The sequence below is a fragment of the Fukomys damarensis genome, unplaced genomic scaffold (genome assembly GCF_012274545.1).
Source record: "Fukomys damarensis isolate Sample0158 unplaced genomic scaffold, DMR_v1.0_HiC HiC_scaffold_24, whole genome shotgun sequence".
Lineage (NCBI taxonomy): Eukaryota > Metazoa > Chordata > Mammalia > Rodentia > Bathyergidae > Fukomys > Fukomys damarensis.
In genome coordinates this window covers 11989163-12013010 of record NW_022900936.1, presented here as the reverse complement: position 1 = coordinate 12013010, position 23848 = coordinate 11989163, and the positions used below count along the sequence as shown (strand labels likewise).

General features: G+C 37.0%; 1 protein-coding gene across 1 annotated transcript; it reads right to left on the bottom strand.

Annotated features, from left to right (window-relative positions):
• Window positions 1-10365: 10365 nt before the first annotated feature.
• On the bottom strand, window positions 10366-10554 carry LOC104851435 (keratin-associated protein 8-1). The gene has a single exon (XM_010608602.1). It carries the CDS (start codon window positions 10552-10554, stop codon window positions 10366-10368), a length of 189 nt encoding a protein of 62 aa, XP_010606904.1.
• Between the last annotated feature and the right edge of the window lie 13294 nt (window positions 10555-23848).

Sequence of the window (23848 nt, the reverse complement as noted above, 5' to 3'; positions counted from 1 at the left end):
TTTCTGATTTTTTCACTTGTTGAAGTGTAATTTACTCAATATATAATATAATCAAAGGGCCTCCTAGGATAGTCAGGAGATTTTGATTCTGAGTTTAGAACTGTAGACTGTTTGTCTGCCCTTTGACAATAGTACATTATGTAGGTCAATGGCAAAGTTTTAAGGAAGAGAGAAGCACCTTGACTAATTTGTGAGGCTTTGCAAAGGTCTAAATTAATGCAGATGAATGTTCAGTGACATCATAAGGTAGAATATGAGTGCATATTAAAATTGTTTTCTTTTGTTCATCTCAAATCAAACTCCTCAAAGTGATTAACTAAAATTATTCTATATTAATTCAGTGAATCAATTAATTTGATATTCTCAGCAGTGTTTCTTAGGCATTGAATACATCAGAATCTCCGGCACAGCTTTTAAAATCACAAATTGCTGGCTCCATTGATCTTGGGGGAAAGGGGAGGAAGAGGAAAGAGAGTAGTTTAAACATTTGCCTTCCTAATGCTGTTGCTGCACTGGCCACACATTAAAAAAACACATGATTTTAGAGATGACATAAAAATGCTACTCAATTAATTTAAATTTAATTTAGTATGTGACATGTATGTTAATATATACAATCATTCTGTATGATTTGAGATCCAAAGGAAATTAGTTGATTTTATACTTGGGTTTGAATATTAATATGTAAATCAAATTAACCAAGAAATCACCAAATCTTCCCTTCAGTTATTTAACTTAAATGGTAAGGCTAATATCTTTTAGTAATATGTCAAACTCAGTCTTTGTTTTATCAGGTTTAAAATATTGCTTTGATTGTAGAAGGTAACTGAAAATATTCCTACCATATAAATTTAAACCAAAAACATAGATATTCAAATCACAAATTCCATGTTGACTCAGACTAGTTTTTGAGGAAAAAGAAATCAAAATTGTCAAGATGAAAAACACTGGCAAAAGTATAATAACAGAAGTGCATATTTCAAATAACGGTCACAAGCCAAAAAGATGGACTTCAGAAAGTTCAGAGTCACAGGATGAAGATGGTGCATCTTAAAGTGGGGCTGATCTACTCTCTTCAGAGTCTGGATTTCATCAACCACCATCTTGGGACTCAAAGAAAACTACAATCAGACTGGAAATAAGAGGACAAGCTGTCCCAGAATTTCTGAATACTCAGCTATACAGATCCATCAGAGGACTCTGGTTGTCCAGTACCTTCCACAGCAGTACCCTACAAGTAAAACGCTGTCACATGTTCACAGCAGGCCCAGTGACACAGGGAAAAGCCCATAATGTCCCTGGTATGCATGGGAGGAAGTTTGCAGGGAGGACATCATCTAGAGAACAAGGGTTTGATAAAGCAGCCCAGTCAGTGGCTACGGCACAAAGTGGGATTTTTCCTCTGTGATTCTCATGACTTCACCAGAGGCCTTGATGAAGCTATGTATTATCTTCTCTTTTTTGTAAACTGACACATAATAATTGTTCATGTTTATGGAGTGCCAAGTGATCTTTTGAAATATGTATGCATTCTGTAATGTTCAAATCAGGGTGGACATATCTATCTCCCCAATCATTCATCATTTCTTTGTGGTAAGAACACTCAAATCTTTTCTTCTAGTTTTTTAAAAATATGCAGTATGTTATGATCATTGCTCTACCATGTAATAGAACACAGTAACAAAAATAAATAGAATTTATTTCTCTTATCTAAATGAACCTCATTATTCATGAACAAACCTTTCTTCATTTCTCCCTCCTTCCTTCTCTCCCCAACCTCTGGGGACCAACATTCTCTCATCCACTTCTGTGAGATCAATGTTTTAGATTCCACTTGTGAAAGATATTATACTGTATTTGTCTTTCAATGCTAATCTTTTTTTTTTTTGAGTTTATTGGTACATTTAGGGATACAGTACAGTTACATTCATTGTTGGGATCATGTACCTTTACATGGCAAGTCTTGATTCTCATTTTTTTCCCCTTACCTCTGCCCTCCCTTCACCCCCTCCTCCCCTCCCCATCTACAAACACTTTATTTTCATCTTTTCATTCTCTCACATTTTTTTCTTTTCCCTTTTTGTTCTTCCCCTACGTATCACACCTTCCCTACACCTTTAGCTCCTTTCCTCCCATTTCTAAATGTCAGTAATCTTATTAGAATCTTATGCATTGTTGCAGAATATTCACACCAGGGAAACTATTTGGTATTTACACATGTGGGACTTATTTATTTCACTTAGGAGTATATCTTCAATATGTATCCATTTTCCTATGAATGAATCTATTCTCTCGCTCTTTATGGCTGAGTAATATTCCATTTTATAGAAAAACCACAACTTCTTTATCCAGTTTCCAACGGATGGGCAAATAGGTTGTTTCCAAGATTTAGCTATTACAAACTGTGCCGCTATAAACATGGGTGCACATACTTCTCTGTGATATGATTCTTTTAGTTCTCTTGGAAAGATACCCAACAGAGGGATGGCTGGGTCAAATGGAACCTCCAGTCCAAGCTCTTTGAGGTATCTCCATATTGATTTCCATAGTGGTTGCACTAGTCTGCACTCCCACCAACAATGGAGGAGGGTTCCTTTCTCCCCACAACCCCGCCAACATTTGTTATTGTGTGATTTCTTGATAGCAGCCATTCTTTGTGGGGTGAGGTGGAATCTCAGTGTTGTTTTCATCTGCATCTCTCGAATGACCAGTGATGTGGAACATTTTTTCATATATTTTCTTGCTGCTTTCACTTCTTTGTATGAGAAATGTCTGTTCATTTCGGATGCCCATTTTTGGATCGGGTCTTTATATTTGGGGGGACTGATTGTTTTGAGTTCTTTATATATCCTTGATAATAGTCCTTTGTCTGAGGTACAGCTGGTAAAAATTTTTTCCCACATTGTAGATTGTCTCTTAGTTCTGCTAATGGTTTCTTTTGAAGTACAGAAGCTTTTTAGTAAGATGAGATCCCAGTTGTTGATTCTTTCTGCTAGTTCCCGTGCTACTGAGGATTTGTTCATAAAGTCTTTTCCTATACCAATGTCTTCCAGAGTTCTGCCTAACTTACTTTCCAGCAAGTTTAATGTTTCTGTTTTAATATTTAGATCTTTAATCCATTTGGATTTTAATTTAGTGCATGGCGAAAGATAAGGGTCTAATTTTAATCTGTGACAGGTTGATATCCAGTTTTTCCAACACCATTTATTAAAGAGGCTATCTTTCCTCCACTGAGGATGGTGAGCTCCTTTGTCGAAGATGAGGTAGCTGAGTACATCTGCATTTGTTTTTGTGTCTTCCAGTCTGTTCCATTGATCCTCAGGCCTATTTCTTTGCCAGTACCATGCTGATTTTATCACAGTGGCTTTGTAGTATAGTTTCAAATTGGGAATTGTTACACCTGGTGCCATGTGACTGTTGCCTATAATGGCTTTTGCTATTCTAGGTTTCTTGTGGTTCCAAATGAATTTTTGGATTCTTTTTTCTAGTTCTGTGAAATATAGTGTTGGAATTTCAATTGGCATTGCATTTTCAATGCTAATCTTATTTAAATTAAAATGATGTCCTCCAGTTCCACCCACCTTGTTGTAGATGAAAGGATTTCATTCTTTTTGGCCTACTATCATCCCACTGTGTGTAATATATATATATAATTTTAATACCGTATTTAAATTTTATATCATATTTTAAAATATGATATAAAATATGTCCATCCATTGATGGACACCTAGCTTGATTAATTGGGGGCTGTTATAAATAATCCTGCAAGGAACATGAGAGTGTGGATATCTCTTTCACATGGTTATTTCATTTCTCTTGGTTATATAGCATTTATTATTTAGATCTAGGGAATAATCTCTTTTTAACTTTCTAGATCTTGTTGAAAAAAAGAGAGAAGAGATTCTCATTTTTCTTGAGAAAAGTTTAAGCTTGACTAAGTGCCAGAGCTGAAAAAGATTCTTCTTTATAGGTTTTATCCCTGTAATGAGAAGTTACTGCAGTGTCTTCAAAGTCTTCAGTTAAACCAGACTCCAAATTGAATCCTCCAATTAGCACACTTCCTAACAACAACAGAGGATCACTCCAGTTGTTACACCAAACCATGCCTTTAGTCCACCTGCTTCGTGCAACTCTACACCAGGATATGAGGTGTAGATATTAAAGAGTTTGTAGACCTAAAAGCCTTTCAAGCCAGAAGCCAAGGCAACACAGGCACACCAACAACTGATGTGAATACATGCAGCTACCTGCTGTCGTTATAAAATGATGAGTGGATGAAGTGGAACAGGAGTTATAGTAGCAGTCTGGGTACATATAAAATAGTACAGATGAAGTACACTTCCAGCTCTGATGTTAAGACTAGCAAAGCTGAGGCATAGTACTCAGGTGGCAAAGCAATCTTTCTTTTGCATTATAAGCAACAAAAGTACATTTGGAGTCCTAGCAGGAACACACCCAAAGCCAAGATACCTTTCCTTTACCTTTACTTTCCTTTTCCCTGGCTTTCTGTTCCTAGACTGTGCAACTCTGGAGAGCTTACACATCCAGTCCTTCCAAGGCAGGGCATAAAATCATTTTTTACATTTATGGAGAATTGTACTGGAAAAAATGACACTCTCTTTGATATTCCTGAGGAGCTGGTGGAAGTGAAATTGCACTATGATGTTATTTATTGCTGCGTCTTCTCCATAGGTGAAGATGGAGAAATGGCCTCTGCAGCCCACTCCTGCATCTCAGAGGATATTTCTGATCTCAGAGTCCACCTATTTATAGACCCTTTCTTAGCTATCACTAAAAAACCACAAGTCAAATAGCACCACTGTGAGGCTTGAAAGAAAGATTTCCAAAAGATCTCATTGCCATAGTTGAAGATTTTAATTTAAACATCAAAATGACATCCTTCCATTTCCTTACTAGTATCTTTATTGAAACCCAATACTGTGTATGGCATTAATGTCATGCTTTAGGTTTGGGACCATTCTGAACCAAATGAGTAAGTTCCCTTCATGGAGTAGGTGGTCTTCAAATCTATCAGAGACAACAGGGGTCTACCCTGGCTAATAGAGAAGTAGGTAGCAAGGTCTGAGCTTCAAACACACACAGATTGGAAATTCCTTTGCCACTTCCTAGATTTGAGACCATAAACCTTGCCAAATTTCAGTTTCCTCATGTGTAAAATGAGGATAGTAGAACCTGGAATAAAACTAACCAACCTCATATGGTTGGGAAGTTATAAAGACCTGTCACAGTTCTTTTTGCCCCTTTCCTGATTTTTTTCATGTAAATGACTTTCTTTTTGTTGTTGTTGGTATTTTTTGAGACAGAGTCTAACTACATAGTTGAGACTGATCTGGAACTTACTATGTAGCCCAGGGTGGTCTTGAACTCACGGCTATCCTCCCAAGTGCTGGAATTGTAGGCATGTGCCACCACACTCAGTTTAAATGACTTTCAAAGTATACTATGCTGTGCTTAAAATGATGGCCTGACCTCAAATCTCAAATTAACCTCCTTTAGATTTTTAATGTCATAAGACACCAATAGGATAGAAAAATTTGTACTTACTAAATTACTCAAAGGTAATTATGCTCTACTAAAGATGTTTATAATCCATTTGGCTGTTTGGTTAGTTGCTTGGTTGCTTGATTGCTTGGCTAGTTTTTGCCTATGATTTATTGCACATGTGCCTTCAGAGAGCCACATGGGTTGTACATGCCCCCTGGACAAAACACTCTGGAACACTCTGAGAAAGGCCACCCATTAGCTGAGAAAGACTTGTGCGAAAACAAATACAATAGTCACGTGGGTATAAAGCCTTTTCAGTTTCTGTTTTGCTTCCAGTGTCTGAAGTTCTTGGCAAAGAACCAACAAAATACCTTCTTTGGCTAGGAAAAGAATTACATCTTAGAGACTTATTAAACATCAGTGCATATGGTTCATACTTATCTTTACTAAGTAAAGAAAAACTAATTTAAATAGTACTGTTCTCATTCTACTTAGGCATCCATTATTGTTGAAAGCTACTTTGGGGAGGGGATGTTTTCTTTTTTTATTTTTTGTCTGGATGACAGTAGAAGAATTGGAAAAGCTAATGATCAAAGGGTCTTAGTAGGGTGGACACAAAACTGAAACCAGAAGGTATATGTTAGTGAAAGACTTGAAACATTTTATATATATAGAATGCAAAAACACTAAAAATAAAATTTTTGCTACTTCATTTTTTACTTTAATTCAATATGTGTAGATATTAAAAAGCACTCTTTTATTAAAAAATAAAATGTCTTCCAAATTAACTACAGAATAACAATACTTAATAATAATGAAACTTATAGCATTCCTTTGCCAAGACAAGTCAGTCATTGAAAATATAGGAGGCAGAATGGAAATAACTCTGCATTCTAGACTCAAAACAGTGCCGAACAATGTGATTCTGTCAAAACAAAACAACCCTAGACTCTAACTCAGTGTCAAGTAACCCTGACTTTCATTCAAGAAGAATTTCCCAGAACTATTCTCAAATGTAGAAGGAACCTCCCCCACCATACCACACATACACACACACACACACACACACACACACACACACACATACACACACTTTCCTTCTGGAAGGTTGTTCTGTAGATAAAAGGACTTAAATATTTAAATCATGTAGCCCAGTTCACCAGGCTGCATTCAGAAGGTAAATCTTAAATATAAATACCATAGCTTTAGAATTAGAAGAAAAACGAACAACTCTTGTGACTTTGTGAGATGACCCTAAATCATAAAAGTGTATAAACAGTAAGCTTCTAACTACAAAATACTCCAATTGAAGACTGGTTAGTAGATGGCACCAAATGGATGTTTCGCATTTGTGTGTGTGTTTGTTGAGGAAACAGTCCAGGAAAACTACTCATATATATTGAGTCTCTGCTACATATACAGCACTGCACTTGGCTCAGTACCAAACATGACATACAGTTAGAAAAATACACCCAGCGATCCTCCATGTGGGTCACCTTCAACCCCAAAACATCAAATATTCTTCAATCTCATTTAAATCTATCTGTAAAGTGCGATGATTTTCATTTTCATGAATTATGTACAAATATTGGTGAATTGGTTTCTAGTTTCAAAGTAAAATGAAAAGCTGAAAAAGAGAAGAAATAAAAAGCCACAAATAGTTTTTAAACTGATTGCATAAAAGCAAATTGTTTTGAGATATTTTAAATTAAAATTTCCACATTCCATAGATTTTTTTTTTCTCACTAGAATTTCCAAGGGTGAGATCTTAATATATTTTGGGTTTTTTTGTTTTGTTTTGTTTTGTTTCAGTTTCTGAAACAAGCCAGTTTTAATTGGCATGATCACCAAAAACGTAACCTAAAACGACTGCATGTTAACTAGTGAGTCGGTTTCTTATTCTGTTTTGCTGTACTTACCTTACAAGGAAAGTAACTTTGAAACCATCTGTCTGCTTTTCTTTCTTTCTTTCTTTCTTTCTTTCTTTCTTTCTTTCTTTGGAGTACTGGGGATTGAACCCAGATCCTCATGTATGCTAGGCAAGTACCCTACCACTGAACCCTTTTTGGGTTTTTTTGTTTTTGTTTTTTTTCTTTTTATTGAGTTTATTGGTACAATATAGGTATACAATACAGTTACATTCATCATTGGGATCCTGTACCTTTACATAATAGGTCTTGATTCTCATTTTTTCCCCTTGTCCCTGCCCTCCCTTCACCCCCTCCTCCCCTCCCCATTTACAAACACTTTATTTCCATTTTTTCAATTTCTCATATTTTTTCCTCTCCCTTATTACCTTTCCCCCACCCTTCCCACTTTCCCTACACCTTTACCCCTTTACTTCCTATTTCACATTATTAATTTTCATGTTAGGATCCTGTGTACTATTTAGTTTTTCACACCAGAGAAACTATTCAGTATTTCAGTTAAAGAAATCTCTGTATGAACATTAAAAATAGGGAATCCTAAAATAAAACTAAAAAGGAAAGTAAAAGAGAAAAAGCAATGATGTAAGATTAAAATAATCCTTAACATGAATATATGTATTTTTTGAAAAATCCACATGGGATAAGTGTGAATTTCAGTTTTAAAGAAATCATCAAACGGCATCAACAAATGTAGTACCTATGCCTATGGCACAGGAAGACATGAATTTCTAAAAATCTTCCAATAATACTTTCTGCCTTTTAGCAGGTTATGATATCTGAATCTTCAGCACCAGTCTGTCATCTACGTAACGGATTCTTTTTCATTTTAATAACTGTCCATGTTGTTACAATTGGTAAAATCTCTGTAACATTCCAACAGGCATGTTAGGTAGAAAGGCTCTCAGCGCAAATGATGTACCGCAGTATACCATCTGTACATAAAGATGATCTGATCCCTGCCCCTCGCTTGTGAGATATGCTAGACACATCTGAGTGAGTTTTGTTTATTAAGACTCAGTTTCATGGATAAGATAGAGGTAGATGCTGCATTGACAGAGATAGATAGATAGATAGATAGATAGATAGATAGATAGATAGATAGATAGATTATAGATGTGTGTGAATGCCTGAAATATTGTTTCTAAAAATGTAGGCTCCATACCACACTGGGTGCTTTAAATTTTTTTTTTTTTTTTTTAATTTCTGAATCCTAACCCAGATGCAGCAAGTCAGAATTTCTGGGAGTGAGGCAGAAGAATGAACATTTTTACATCAGGTGCTTGTGCAGTTTTCCTCATACCACGGTGTACAAAACACTTTAGATGCTCTCTGAGGTCTCCTCCGATTTAAGTTTTTATATTAGTCAATCAACATTCAAGAATACAGTATGGGATTGCTCAACTTCCATTGGTTGCTTTAATTGCTGAAAATTCCTGTTACTTTCCCATTCTCTTCCAACATACATGTTTAATTCATTTTCGTGAATGTCTTCAACATCAGTTACCATTGGCTGCCAGAACGTTCCTAGCTGGAGACATTATTTCTTGCAATGATGCTTACTATTATTACAAAGGGCAAAAGGGTTTAATTATATAGCCTTGAAATTTATGTTTTCTGACGTTTTTGAAAAAGGATACGTGTTGAATGAAATATGTTGGAGATAAGTCTTTTCTGAAGTGATTTCTCTAAATAGTTTTTACCTTCATAGCTACAAGGGGAATTACGTGCAAGATAACCACTTAAAAGGTACAGTATTCAATGAAAAAGCAGAGCTCAGCCAAGTCCTCCATCACAAAGAATGCACTGTACATAAAATAGCTTCAACAGGAGAACTGATAAAAGGGACACTGCTCTCCTTTCTAAAGGATATAGAGAACGGCTGATATATCTGCAGAAATACCCATTCCTTATAGCTCATAACCTTTAAGAGTCAAACTCGCTGCCTGACACTGATTCTACAAAGATCTTGAAGCTTCCCAGCTTCCCTTCTCTCTTTCTAATGTGGGTTCATCGAAGCTACAAAGCAGACAATTTACATGCATTGAGACAGGGACTTCGTCACCTTACCTAAGACGTTGTCAGACTCCCAAAGGATGTGTATATTTCTCACATAATACTTCAGAGTCCTTTAATAGGGGACAACATACTTTACTCTACAATCATTAGTCTCAAGAAAGATCACAGTGAGTTTCGTCTGCATTAACATGGGAGTAACTGAGAAGGTCTCTCTTTTGCTGGGTTTTCTTGGAGTGAAGCAGGAGTCAAGAGATGAGAAGGTTACCTGAAGCTATTGACGTGGGACTGCTGGGTGTTCTACCAGCTGCTCTAATTCCTAAAATAAAATTTTTAAAAATCCCTCCTTGCTCTCCCTGTCCCTTTACAACTTGCATGCTTAATTAATTCACAGTTTGAATAAAGTTCCACTTCTTTCAGCACAGACACCCATCCTCGTAACAGTTTACCACACAAGATTAAAGACTGTTTGCCTCCTCCTCCTCCTCCTTGCTTCTGATGCCTGTGTGTGAGAACAATAAATTCACCTCCCCACCGTTCGGTGTATTAGAAAATATGTCCCCACCAGGAAAGAAAACCGCGGTCAAGAATGAAAATACAGTGCAAGTTGAAACAGATTTATTGAAAATTTGAGAGACACAGCCACAACTCCTTCATGACAAGAGGCATGAGTGTATCTCAAAAGTAATGTGTGTCGAGTTGGTTATAGAATCTGAAATTGTCCCAGCAAACATTGCCTGAGGAAGTCATCTTGAGTTACTGTATTTCCCGTTTCCTCTTTGGAATTCTGATGCTGGGTCTGCAAAGCAGCCGCCTGGAGGTTGATGAGCACAAAAGAGGTAGACAGAGCAGGAACCTGGAGATGTGCTACTCGGCCTTGAGAGGAGAGACGATTCTATGTCTCGGGAACTTCAGGCAATCAGTAGAGGGCAAAGGGCCAGCAGCGTCTGTAGCCATAAGCTCCACAGCCGTTATAGCCATAGCCCAGGCCGTAGCCCACCGGGGAGTAGGTGCTGCCAAAGCCGCAGCCCACGCTGTACCCCAGAGGGTAGCCGTAGCTGCCCCAGTAGCACCCAGGGAAGGCAGCTTCAGAGCAGGTGAAGTACATAGTGCTGGCGATGGAGGGCTCACGTAGCAGGGAGAAGGGAGGGTGTTGGATTCCCTGGTCTCAGAACCCTCTTTATATATCCTGGCTCTAAGGTGTGGTGGGAAAGCACAAGGCCTTCATTTTCATTCTTGACACCAATTTGCACTACTAAAAGCTCATTAATTTGTTTTGCTCTTGCTTAATGCTCTCGTGTGACATAATGCATGGAGACAATTCCTTCAAACACGGTGTGCGCCGCGCTAAAAGGAATTACTGCAGTGACTTCAAAGCCATCGGCCTTCCAGACCCTGGATATAATTCTCTGTGAGTAGGCTTTAGTAGCGCCAGGGAAGATTCTGCTGTTCTAAGCTCTTCTGCGGTCTTCTCACTCTGAATCTTCACAACGACGCAAAGTTGGAATTCGGTAAATATGGGATACATTAATATACGAAATAATAAATAGATAATCTGTCCATCTCAAAAATGAAAGTAATTCTTAGTATTCATTTGCTTAAAGAATTCTCTTTTGGGAACATACAAGGCAAATGCTATATGGTTTCCCAGAAAGATTTCCTTTTTGAAACTTTCTATTTGCATCTACTCTGTTTAGGAAACTGGTTAAAAATTAATTGCAATTACAGTCATCCATGAACTATATCTAACATCACAGTTCTAAACCACTGATTGTATTCATAAATTTGCAATTTAAAAATAGTATGTGGATTAATCTTAAAACTGTCAAACAAGTATGATCTGTTGTTGAGCCAATATACTTTTAACAGTAAATATGAAAATTAAAAACAAGAAAAAGAAGAAGGGAGAGATTTAGGACTAAAATGTAGACTATTTTTCATTACATCTAACAAAGCCAGAGCATTTGACAATTGTGAAAGGTCAGGTGAATACTAAATTAATATTATTTCATTTTTAGAATGTGCACCCCAGGATAGAAAAAAAAATGTCATTCCTCTTTAAACAGATATTTAGTTCTCATTTATATCCCTCTGGATTAAAGAAGGAATAAAATTGATCAAATGATCTTGGCACATTCAAGGCCTGACAAATTATTCCCAGGTGCTCCACAAGGGCGCTGATTGGAGAACTTTCAGAAAACATGGAAAATAGGGTACCTGGCACAGAAAAAGGCTGGAAGGAGTCTTCTAGAAGACTATGAAACACATCTTACATGCCAGCCCCAAATTTTACCAAATATCCCAAAGATAACTTTGTTCCCTTCTTTCTGCAGAAAGCAGAGCCTGGGCTAAATCCAAGGACAAGGTAAGACTCTTGGAGAAATACAAAATTATGCCAGCATTCTAACCACTAATTGGTTAATAACAGCAGAGGCATTTTTGAAAACACCTACAGTATTTCCCCACCACACTGCCTTATAAACAAAGATATGTAGCTGCCTATGGTGATTCAGTATGTGAAACACAGCACTACAAGTGGTTTATAGCTAACTAAAGCCAGGGAATTAAAATTAGCTTCGTTCCTAAATATAAAGATATTCAACCTCTGATCATTCGCTAAGCGTCACACAATAATCTACATTTTATTTCCACCACTATCATATTGCTCCATTTTATAATTAAAATACAGAACACTTGAGGAAAATGGCAATTTTGAAAGTTGCATTCAAAAAATGAAAAGGGAAATTGTGGGAAACGCTGGGTATAAAGAGCACCAGACTAAACCAGTTAAAATATCTTCTCTTGTAAACTTGTTCCAGTATAGGCTCACAGGATACAGTAGTTTTAAAAAGAGGAAAAAGATTTATTTTCACATATAAAAAGACATAGCAAGGGAGTAATCCTTTTCAGATATTTGATTTATATACACCTCATTACCCATTTTATTTTAATAACAATGCTAAAATGTTATTTAACAAAAATTTTAATGTCTTTCATATTTCTTTGACCTTAAATAAGGTCTGACAAGAATAAATACAGTGGAAAGTCTTGCTCTTTCATTGCCTATGAAGGAGCAAGAAAATCTATTGTGTACACATTTCAGCAATAAAGTCAATTCCAGTATGTACAGAAGAGTTCTTGCCCTGTGAGCCTAAAATACAAAGTTCTGAGCTTCAAACTATTGATTCATTTGAATAACAGAAAAAATAGGTCAGAATGTTTTGTTTGTATCCATTTTCATTTTTTATTAGCACGTGCTTGCAGTATGTAATGTTTACATTCCTTGTCTGGAGTTGGTACTTGTGCATAACTCATCTTAACTCCTCTGTTCATCCCCTTCCCCTCCCCTCTACCTACCCACTCCGTCTCTTGATTCCTTTCCCATTTGAAAAAGATCTAACTCCTTACTTCCTATTATCTATCTATCTTTTATTTTGCTCTTTATTTATACTCTGGCCTTCTCTTAGAAAAGAATCCATGAAATATTCAAGCTTGTGTGTTTGACTTATTTCACTTAACTCTATGATCTCAAGGTGCATCCATTTTCTGACAACTGACTCAAGCATATCCTTCTTTCTGGCAGAGTGGCACTCTGTCTTATATAAATACCACATTTTCTTTATCCATTCACCTGTTAATGGACATACAAGAAGTTTCCAGGGTTTAACTATTGTAAATTGTGCTGCTACAATATGGGTGGGCATGTATCACTGTGGTGATATCTTTAATTCTTTTTGGAAGATACCTAGAAGGGCAATAGCTGGGTCAAATGGAATTTCTATTGCAATTTTTTGTGGAATCTCCATAGTGATTTCTACATGGTAGTACCAGTTTTCACTCCCCCCAACAATAAAGAAGAACTCCTTTCTCCTACAGCCTTGCCACATTTACTATTAGTTGATTTCTTAAAGATAGCCATTCTTTCTATAGTGAGGCGAAATCTCAGTGTTCTTTTAATTTACATTTCTTTTTTTTTTTTTTTTTTTGAACCGGGGATTGAACTCGGGTCCTTGTGCTTGTGAGGCAGGCCACCGAACCACTGAGCTAAATCCCTGGTCCTAATTTACATTTCTTGATTGGCCGGTGACACTGAAAATTTTTTCATGTATTTTTTGGCCACTTGTCCTTCCTCGCTTAAGTAGTGTCTGTTCATTTCAGATATCAATGTTTGATTGGGTCTTTCAATTTGGGTGTCCTAACTCTTTTGAATTCTTTACATATTCTGGATATTAGCCCTTTGTCTGAAGAGTAGCTGGAAAGATTTTTTTCCCCACTCTATAGGTTGTGTCTTCATTCTGTTGCCTATTTCCTTTGCTGTGCAGAAGCTTTTAAGTTTGGTGATTCTTAGTATTATTTCTTGTACAACTGGGGTTTTGTGCAGCAAGTTCTTGCCTACTCCCATGTTTCCAAGAGTTTTAAATATGTTGTCTTCCTGCCAATTTTTTCTGTTTTAATATGTGGATCTTTGATACATTTTTATTTTAGTTTAGTGTGTAGTGAGAGATATTGATCTACATTTAATCTTCTAATACTAATATTCTTCCTTTCCTATACATATCCATTTTATTTCTGTCTCTTGCATTATTGTGATAGCTAATGTTTCAGCTATGTTCAACATGAGTGGTGGTAATAGACACCCTTGTTGTGTTCTTGATTTTAGCAGGAAACTTTTCAGATTTTCCTCATTTAATGTGATGTTAGCAACAGGTTTGTCATAAATGGCAATTTAAGTTCATATCTATCAATAATTATGCCAATTATAGAAGTTATAAAACCCCAAATTAAAAATATACACCATGAGAATGGATAATAAATAATACCATGTTATTTGCTTTCTACAAGAAACTCCTCCCTTTTCAAGTGACTAGAGTAGAAAGATATTCCTTACAAATAGAAAACAAAAGAGAGCAGCAGAGGTAGCTACATTTAAAACACATGAAACATGACAAGTCAAAAACTAACAGAAAGCAAATTAGGTCAGTATGTATTGATAAAGGTGTTAATTCATTATAAATGTAATCATTCTCAATATAAATGTACCCAACATCAGAGATCCTAAACATAAAAAGAAAATATTAATAGACCCAAAGGGAAGAAACAGACAATAAAACAATTATAGCAGGAGATTTCAATAATGCATTTTGAGCAATGAATTAAATTATTCAGATGGAAAACCAATGAGGAAACACCGAATGTGAGGTACCTTTATGAAATGGATCTAACAAACATATAAAACATCTCATCTAAAAGCAGCACAATATACATTTTTTCGAGTATCTGCAGAACATTTTCCAGGACAGATCAGATCTTAGGCCACAAAGCCAGTCTTAACAAGTTTAAGAAGACTCAAATCACATCAAGCATCTTTTCCAACTACATATGTACAAAACTAGAAATTAGTAACAAAGGGAAAACGGAAAAATCATAAACATGTAGAAATTAACACCTCTCTCCACTGAGTCAAAGGGAAACTCAAAAAGTACCTTGAGACAACACAGAGAAAAAAACACACTAAAATTTACATAATGCAGCAAAAGGAGTTTTAAGAGGGAAATTTATGAAAAAATAGACTCTACACTGAGAAAAAGAAAGATTTCAAACAAACAATCTAACTTTGCACCTCAAGGGAACTAGAAGAACAAACTAAGTCCAAAGTTAGTAGAAGAAAGGAAATAAAAATAGAACATAAATAAATGAAATACAGCTGAGAAAACAATAAAATTGTTTATATAATGATAAACTGAAAAATCTTTACCTTGACAAAGAAAAGGGTGGTAAAGATTAAAATAAAATCGGAAATCAAAGAGAAAATATTATAACTGATGCCATAGAGATATAAACAGTCATGAGACTACTATGAACAAAAGTTTGGATAATCTAAAAGAAATAGATAAATTTCTAGAAGCATAAAAACTGCCAAAAATGAATCATGAAAAAACAGAAAATATGAGCTCTCTACTGGTAAGTAATGAGACTGACTCAATAAGATATCTCCTACAAAAGAAAACCCCAGAGCTAGACGTCTTTACTGTTGAATTCTACAAAACATTTAAAGAATACAAATCCTTCTCATTTTCCAAGAATTGAAATGGTAGGAACACTATTTTGACGCCAATATTGTCCTGATACAAAAGCCAAACAATGATCCCACAAGAAGAAAATTACAGACCAATATAGATGCAGAACTCCTCTGCAAAATGCTGGCAAGCCAAATTCAACAGCTCATTAAAAGGATCACACACCATGATTCAATGGTATTTATCCCTACCATGCAAGAATGGTTCAACATACCCCAGTATGTTGAACAGGATGAGGGGTAAAAATGTGATCACCTCAATAGATGTAGAAAGAGAATTTGACAAAAATTTAACAGTCTTTTCTAATAAAAACTCTGAAAGAAAAAAAAACAGGTAAAAAAAGGAATGCACCTCCGGGTATTAAAAATAAATAAATAGCATTCTTAGGAAGTAAAAAAAAAAAAAAAAAAGAAAAAAAAGAATGCCCCTCCGGGTATTAAAAAAAAATAAATAGCATTCTTAGGAAGTAAAAAAAAAAAAAAAAAAACAAAGTATGTCACTAACTTCCATTGGTTTTTAGATATTTTTTACTTGTAAAACTATTTAAAAACCTCTGAGTCACTAATTCAGATCCATTGTCTGTTATTCAAACTTGGTGTGCACCTTGCTGTTGTCTAACTTTGTCACATGCTGTTTGTTCTGCATGGAATTGTCATCCTTGCTCACTCCTCCTGGCCAGCGCCCTTTCAGGTGCCAGCTCCATCACTTCCTGGACAGGACTTGCTGCCTGCCCTGGTGAACTGAAGGTCATCTGAAGCCCCCTGACACCCCCCACTTTTCTCACAGCTGTAGTACTTACCGTAGTTGTCACTGAACCTTGGATTGGGTGACTGATGTCTGTTTCCCTCATATGCTTGTTTCCATGACAGCAAAAATAATACTTTTAGGTATCCTTCATTTCTCAGTGCCTAGCCCACTACTGGGTGCAATCTAGGTTTTTAATAAGTATTCATTGAATGAATTAATTAATGAAACATTAGGCTAAACCTAGGCTGGCAACTGACTTGCTGTGAGGATTTAAGCAAATCGCTTTTGGGGCTCAAGCCACTCAGCTATAAAATGAGATGGGTTGACTTCCAGAAAATTGTTGCCCTACTCATTGTATGATTCTACCATAAAAATCACTGATAAGCCAAGGTTATGATTCAACCCTCCCTCACTAGAATTCAGTCAATTAAGCATCTGACTACAGAGAGCACTTTGCTCACCTTATTCCACATCCTGCTAAGATAAACTAATGAGGTCCCAGCGGCCATCGCTTTAAAAATTAAGCACAGTGGTGGGAATCTCAGGAGAGAATCACTGGAACTTTTAAACCTTAATAGATTTAAAAGGTGAGTCTGTGCAAGAATCTCCAAAATACTTGTTGAAAATGCCCACTTTCGACTCCATGCTTATGGATTTTGATTCCATGGTTTGAGGATTGGACCAAGGAATCTGCATTTCTAAGAGAGCAGGTGATTCCAATATGGGTGGTGATTGAGTGGTAATCAAATAAATTTCTGTTGATGGGCTGATGAGATTTAGCATAATGGGCAACTTTGTCCACTGGGGGATGATGTCTGGCAATGTTCAGAGACAATCTTTTATGTCCCAAGGAGTGGTGCTACTTAGCATCTAAATGGGTAGAAACCAAGGAAGATTTCCAGCATCATGTAATGTACAAGACCTTCATGAGAATTACCTGGATCAGACTGCGGACAAAGCACAGGAAAAGAAACACTAGTTTAAAGTCAAGACCACATCAAGCCAATTCTAATTGCCAGGCAATATACCAAAAAACTATCACATGGCAGGGATAGAAATTGCTGACCCAGTCTTAAGGCTAATTTAAGGCGCAATTTCAGTAGCTTGCTGTTGCTGTACTTTTGAGGCTGAGGCACATTTGTGAGGCTCTTTTGTTAATTGTCAAGCAAGAACCTCATTAATCAAGCTTACTATTTGATGTAGAAGCCACGTGGTTTTCTCAAGAAGCAGTGGGATACCACAACAATGCCTCGATATTTATAGATTCGGGACTTTTGTCAGAAACACTTCTCATATGCAACACAAAAAATGCTCTTCCAATGAAAGTACATTTACTGCAAGATTTGCATCACTGGTAAGACATGAAAGTCACTGTCAGTGTCTGTCCTCTGTTCTTGCGGATGCAAAATGGAACACTAAACCCCTTTGCTATGTCACAAAATCACCATTACAGCCAGAACCTGCAAAGGTAGAGCTGCAAGGCAAATTAGTTGAAAGGGTAAACACATGGAATGATGTTATGTTATGCTTTCTCAGTGCTGAGACAGATTCACTCACTGGGACTTTTTTTTTTTTTTTTTTGTACCAAGGATCAAACTCATGACCTTGCATTTGTGAGGCAGGTGGTGGCACCACCGAGCTGAATCACCAGCCCTTCTTATGACTATGAAACCATGTTCCTGTCGCTGCTAAACAAGAGTGGTGATCCCACCCTCTGGAAAGCACCATTATTCAAACTCTTTGCTGACCAAAACTCAATATAAAAACAAATGTATGAGTACCGGGGATCGAACTGAGGTCTTTGCGCTTGCAAGGCAGGCAACAGAACTACTGAGCTAAATCCTCAGCCCTGTAAGGTTAAATTCAAATATTATTACTAGCGTTCTAGAGTTTATCTTAAATTTTAAGGCTTTCCATCAGGAAAAACTTGAAAATTCTGAAGCTGTACCCCAGTGCATTTGACCCAGAAGCTTCTAAGTGGTAATAATAAGGCACACTTGTAAAGCAGATTACTGAGGGGGATCGTGACTGAAGTGGGAAAACGGAGGAACAGGATGCAGTTGTGCAAATCCCACTGTCAGAGATAACATCAGAAGCCTCAGAGGTAAGTCACTACAAAGAAATTGTGTCTGAGAAGTAACAGTGTATTTGCAGAGACAACAATGCTTAATGCATTTAGGAGTTCTATAGAATATCCAAAGAGCTCCCTGCCTGGCAGGTCTCAGAATCAGGAAATATTTCTCTTTATCTAATCATGGTTCTGCTGCTACAATTTTAAGTGCCTTTGCTCTATTCTCAATGGAAATGAAAAGCATAATCGATTTTTCCTGTAAATGGCAGTACAAAATAGAACAAAGTAGAAAAATAACTTTAAAGAGGAAAACTTTCCTTTTCATGAAAATGTTAATACCATTTCACTGGCATTTCAAAGATCAACAGTGAAGTGTATCTCCCTCTCTACCTCCTTTGGGATGAGAATCTTAGTGCTCAAATTTTATGTACATACAAATCACCAATGGATCTTGCTAAATTGTAGAGGCTAGATTAGCAGAGGAGAAACCCACAAGTCTGTATTTTGGACATGATCCCAGGTGATACCCATGTTTCTTATAAGCAAAACATGTTCTAAATAGCAAGGCATTAGAGTATTTCCTTCAATTTAACAAACATTTATCACAAGTGTAAATAACACTGAATAAAACATGGTGCTTGACCTCTAGGACCTTGCAGAATACACGGTGTAGTCGGGAAAGCAGGACTGCAAACTAATAACTGTACTGGAAGTTAGAAAACAGCAGCTTTGTGACAAACCAAAGCAATCCCTTCTTCCAGTGCACAATTTCCAGAGGCCAAGTCTGATGAGGGCACATTGTGACAACAAATAAGAAAAAAAAAAGGAAAAAAAGCAAGATCAGTCTGTAATCATGTCTGAGAACAGAGAAAAACAAGAACAATATAAAAAAAAACAACAAAAAACTTCTCACCCTCATAACTAATGCTTCTTTACCAATTACAACTTTATCCTTCTTCCATCCCCCTAAGTGAAAATTATTAAAACAGCAATCATGAAATTAGGCCTACTTCTTGATAGTTCTTGTGGTAGAAAGAATAATGGTCTCCCAAGTAGTCATCATCCTAATCCCCAGAAGTTGTAATTATGCTTATTATGTGGGAAAGAGGAAATTAATAGGTGGAAATTATCCTCAGTTATCAAGGTGGGCTCCATGTAATCACAAGGATTCTTGGAGTGAATCAGGAAGACAGAAGAGTCATTTTCAGAATCTTGGAGAGAGATTAGAAGATGCTTTGCTGCTAAAGCAAAGGGGGGTGGGGGAGAGGTACGAGCCAAGGTTCTTGGGGCAGCCTCTACCAACTGGAAAGGCAAGGAAACTGATTCTCCTACAAGGCTGCCAGAATAAATGCAGTCCTACCAACACTTGTTTCCTTCCACCCAGTAAGAAATATTTTGAACTTCTGACATCCCAAATTGCAAGAAGGTACATTTGTGTCATTCTGAGCCACTAAATTCTTGGCGATTACATATAGTACTGATGGAAAACAAATATAATACTCAATACGAAAAGTAACCCAACCTCCTTTAATCCTTTCAGATCACATAATTCAATCCCAAAACCTATTATCAGCCCTCCTGACACCCTCTTTTGGTTTCTCATGTTCTCCTGGTCTCTGGTGCCGCCACAAGTTAATCAACCCAACTTCGTGTGAGTCTAGGCACATTCCCGTGGTCTTGGTTGGTGGCTTCAATAGTGCAGTTTAAACAATATGACAATATGACAGAGACAGGACTTCTTACAGGAACAAGAGAAGTTACCTAGGGTTGAGCAGGATCATTTAAAGAGTGTGTAGGAGTTCACTAGTAAGTAGAAGAAGAACAAAGAACTAGACTAAGTTCCCTTGGAGGAACAAGTGAAACATGTCAGGGATAAGTAGGGAATGAGACTAGAGAATGTGGTGGACTTGTGGTCTCCTGGTCCATCTATTTCCTGAAAGCTATTAAAAAAAAATTTAAAGCCACCAAAGAGTTTATAAAGAACCTGATACAATTCACATTTTGAGAGATTATTGTGTTTACTGTATGGAAGGAGAATTTGAACTGGACAAGAAGACCAGAGAAGCAGCTGGTACAGTGATTCACAGGAAATGAAGGTGTGAATGGAGACAGAACTATTAGAAACACAGGCTTGACATCGTTTCTTAGAATGAGGAGCAGAAAATCTAAGGACTTGGTACTGAGATTTTATTTATTTTTTCTCTCTCTCTCTCTCTCTCTCTCATTGTGTTTATTGGTACATTTTAGGTATTCAGTACAGTTACATTCATTATTGGGATCTTGTACCTCTACCTGACAGGTCTTGGTTCTCATCTTTTCCCCTTGTCCCCGCCCTCCCTTCACCCCTCCTCCCCTCCCCTTACAAACACTTCATTTCCATTTTCTCATTTTCTTATATTTTTTGCTTTTCCCTTATTACCTTTCCCCTACCTTCCCACCTTCCCTAGGTACTGAGATTTTAAATGAAGCCTACAGGCTGGGATTTAGCTCAGGGGCACTGCCGATGCCTCATAAACACAAGGTCCTCAGTTTGATCACAGTACAAAAAAAAAAAAGGAGCCTAATAGTTACTTTATAAAATTGGTGAAAATGCTTAAAGATCTTGCTAATTTCAGTTAGGATCAATTGGCAAACACAAAATTAATGTTTCTGTCCTGCGGTTAGTTGCAGAGAAATTGGTATGGAGGGACTCAGAAGACTTTTACCTGACACACTGGCTCAACCCTCAGGTTTTCCTGGTTGGTGTACATTTGCCCACATGGAGAATTATTTCATTTCCATCAGTTTCTTTATGATACCAATCTCCCAATATTGTCAGAATTAAATAAAATGACATTTACATATTTTATAAGCTGTAAATATCTATGTGAATGCAGATGCAATTATTAATGGCATAAGAGGAGGCACTGAAAAGGGTTATTTCTTAGGAGGAGCTCTCTAACATTCAAAGTGCTGTATACTATTTCTTATAATGAAGGAATTAGAGTTAGACTCTCCTTGGTTAGATCTTGGTGTTTTTCTTTACAGGTGAGTGACACGGCCTCAAATGATTTAACTTTCCAGCTTTAGTTTCCTCTTCAGTAATATGGTAGACAATGAAATGTGCTCCTATAAAATGCTATGGAACTAGTAAATTATTATTCTACCGGTCACACAGTTACTGCAGGAAAAAGGGGAAAGCAAATTGTTGTTCTAACTTGTAAATCCTTTTTTCTTCCTCTTTAAGAGATTTTTATTTTTCAGATTAAGGTGGCAGACTGACCATTTCCCATTTCCTTTTCCCATTTTTCCCAAAACACATTAAATTGTAGTAAGGCAGTGAAAAAAGGTGAAGGCCAACAACAATGACATAGTGAATTCTAGACACAATATCGACTGAAGAGAGCTTGACTGACTGAATTTCTAAATGACAGTCAAGAGATGGAAGGAAACCAGAAAGGAAGAGAGCACCACCCATGGGAAGACAAGCCAGTGTTAGTTTCAAATTCCCAGAGAGAACTGGAACTCGCAACACTAAGAAAAATGCTAGGATTGAGCAGAAGCAGGGTAGTAAAATGCAAGTCTAGCTGGAGAAGGGGGTGGGAATTATTAAGGACGCCCACCTGGCCTCCTGCAGTTTGCATTCCAGTATTGGAGACCACCGGCTGAGGAAAGGCCAGCCTCTTTCCGACCTTACAGTGACTCCTGCAGGAGAAGAGCTGTGACCTGTGCCCAGAGCTCTGGCCTGGCGCAGTCTCAGAGCGCGAGACTTTTGAATCTGAAAGGATGATTCACAACCACGGCAAAGACTGGCGTCTTTTATATATTTATGAAAGTATAAGTGATCCCTAGTTAGGGGCTAAAAGCTTAATAAGAAATGTATTTATATAGTGTCAAGGTAGGGATGTGCAAATCAATTATCAAATAAAAAAAAGATAATGGCAAATTTATAGTAAAGACAACTGAGGAACCCTTCTCTCAAGTGATGAAAGTTAAGATCAACAAAACTTGCATAAATCAATACAACATACCTTTTCTCCTGATGTGCTGCTCTGAGGAGGATACAGCTTCGCTTCTATGGTATTTTTACCAAAAAAAGGACTGCATGAATTTAGCCATGAGAGAAGGGAGGCAAACCCCAAATCAAGGGACATTCTGCAAAATAATTGGCTGGCGTTCTTGAAATTGAATGAGGTCAAAAAAGATAAAGGTTAAAAATTTGAGAGATGCAGATGAAAACAACACTGAAATTCCACCTCACCCCACAAAGAATGGCTGCTATCAAGAAATCACACAATAACAAATGTTGGCGGGGTTGTGGGGAGAAAGGAACCCTTCTCCATTGTTGGTGGGAGTGCAGACTAGTGCAACCACTATGGAAATCAATATGGAGATGCCTCAAAGAGCTTGGACTGGAGGTTCCATTTGACCCAGCCATCCCTCTGCTGGGTATCTTTCCAAAAGAATTAAAAGAATCATATCACAGTGATATATTCGCACCTATGTTTACAGCGGCACAGTTTGTAATAGCTAAAACTTGAAAAGAGCCCATTTTCCCATCCGTTGGAAACTGGATAAAGAAGATGTGGTTTTTCTATAAAATGGAATACTACTCAGCCATAAAGAATGAGAAATTAGATTCATTCATAGGAAAATGGATACATATTGAGGATATACTCCTAAGTGAAATAAATAAGTCACACATGTGTAAATACCAAATAGTTTCTCTGGTGTGAAAAACTATAATGGTATATATGATCCTAATGATATAATTGATAATGTGAAATAGGAAGAAAAGGGCTAAAGGTGTAGGGAAAGTTGGGAAAGTATGGGAAAGGTAACAAGGGAAAAGAAAAAAATATGACAAAATTAAAAAATGGAAATAAAGTGTTTGTAAATGAGGAGGGGAGGAGGGGGTGAAGGGAGGGCAGGGACAAGGGGAAAAAATGAGAACCAAGACCTGTCATGTAAAGGTACAAGATCCCAATGATGAATGTAATGTAACTATACTGTATCCCTAAAATGTACCAATTAACTCAATCCAAAACAATAGAGTGAAGAGGGCTGCCACCTGCCTTGCAAGCACAAGGACCCGAGTTCAATCCCTGGTACCCACCTTAAAAAAAATGGATGGAAGAACACTAGTGAAATACTCATTACACTGTACTGGGTCCAGAACTGAGCAAAAGTAGCTATCGCTGGCCCTTGACTAAATCAGAGTGCACTGTGAATTATGCAATAGTACGATGTTACTATTAAGTATTAATTTTCCTAATGTTTATGATTATATTGCGCTTGTTCATGGAGTAGATAAAATGATGCCCCACTTCACTGATATATAAATCATATATCTATATATATTTATGAATTTATATAAGTGGGACAGAATATAAACATTTTGTAAACCTGGGCATGCAAGAATTTTTATGTACTTTTATATATAAAGATATATATTATGGTATTTCTATACCAACATGTATATGTACATGAAAGTGCATATATGACAAAATATAAACATTTACTATATC

Bases quoted from the DNA above. Each gene is read 5' to 3' on its own strand.
- LOC104851435 (XM_010608602.1), bottom strand. From the start codon at position 10,554: ATGTACTTCACCTGCTCTGAAGCTGCCTTCCCTGGGTGCTACTGGGGC.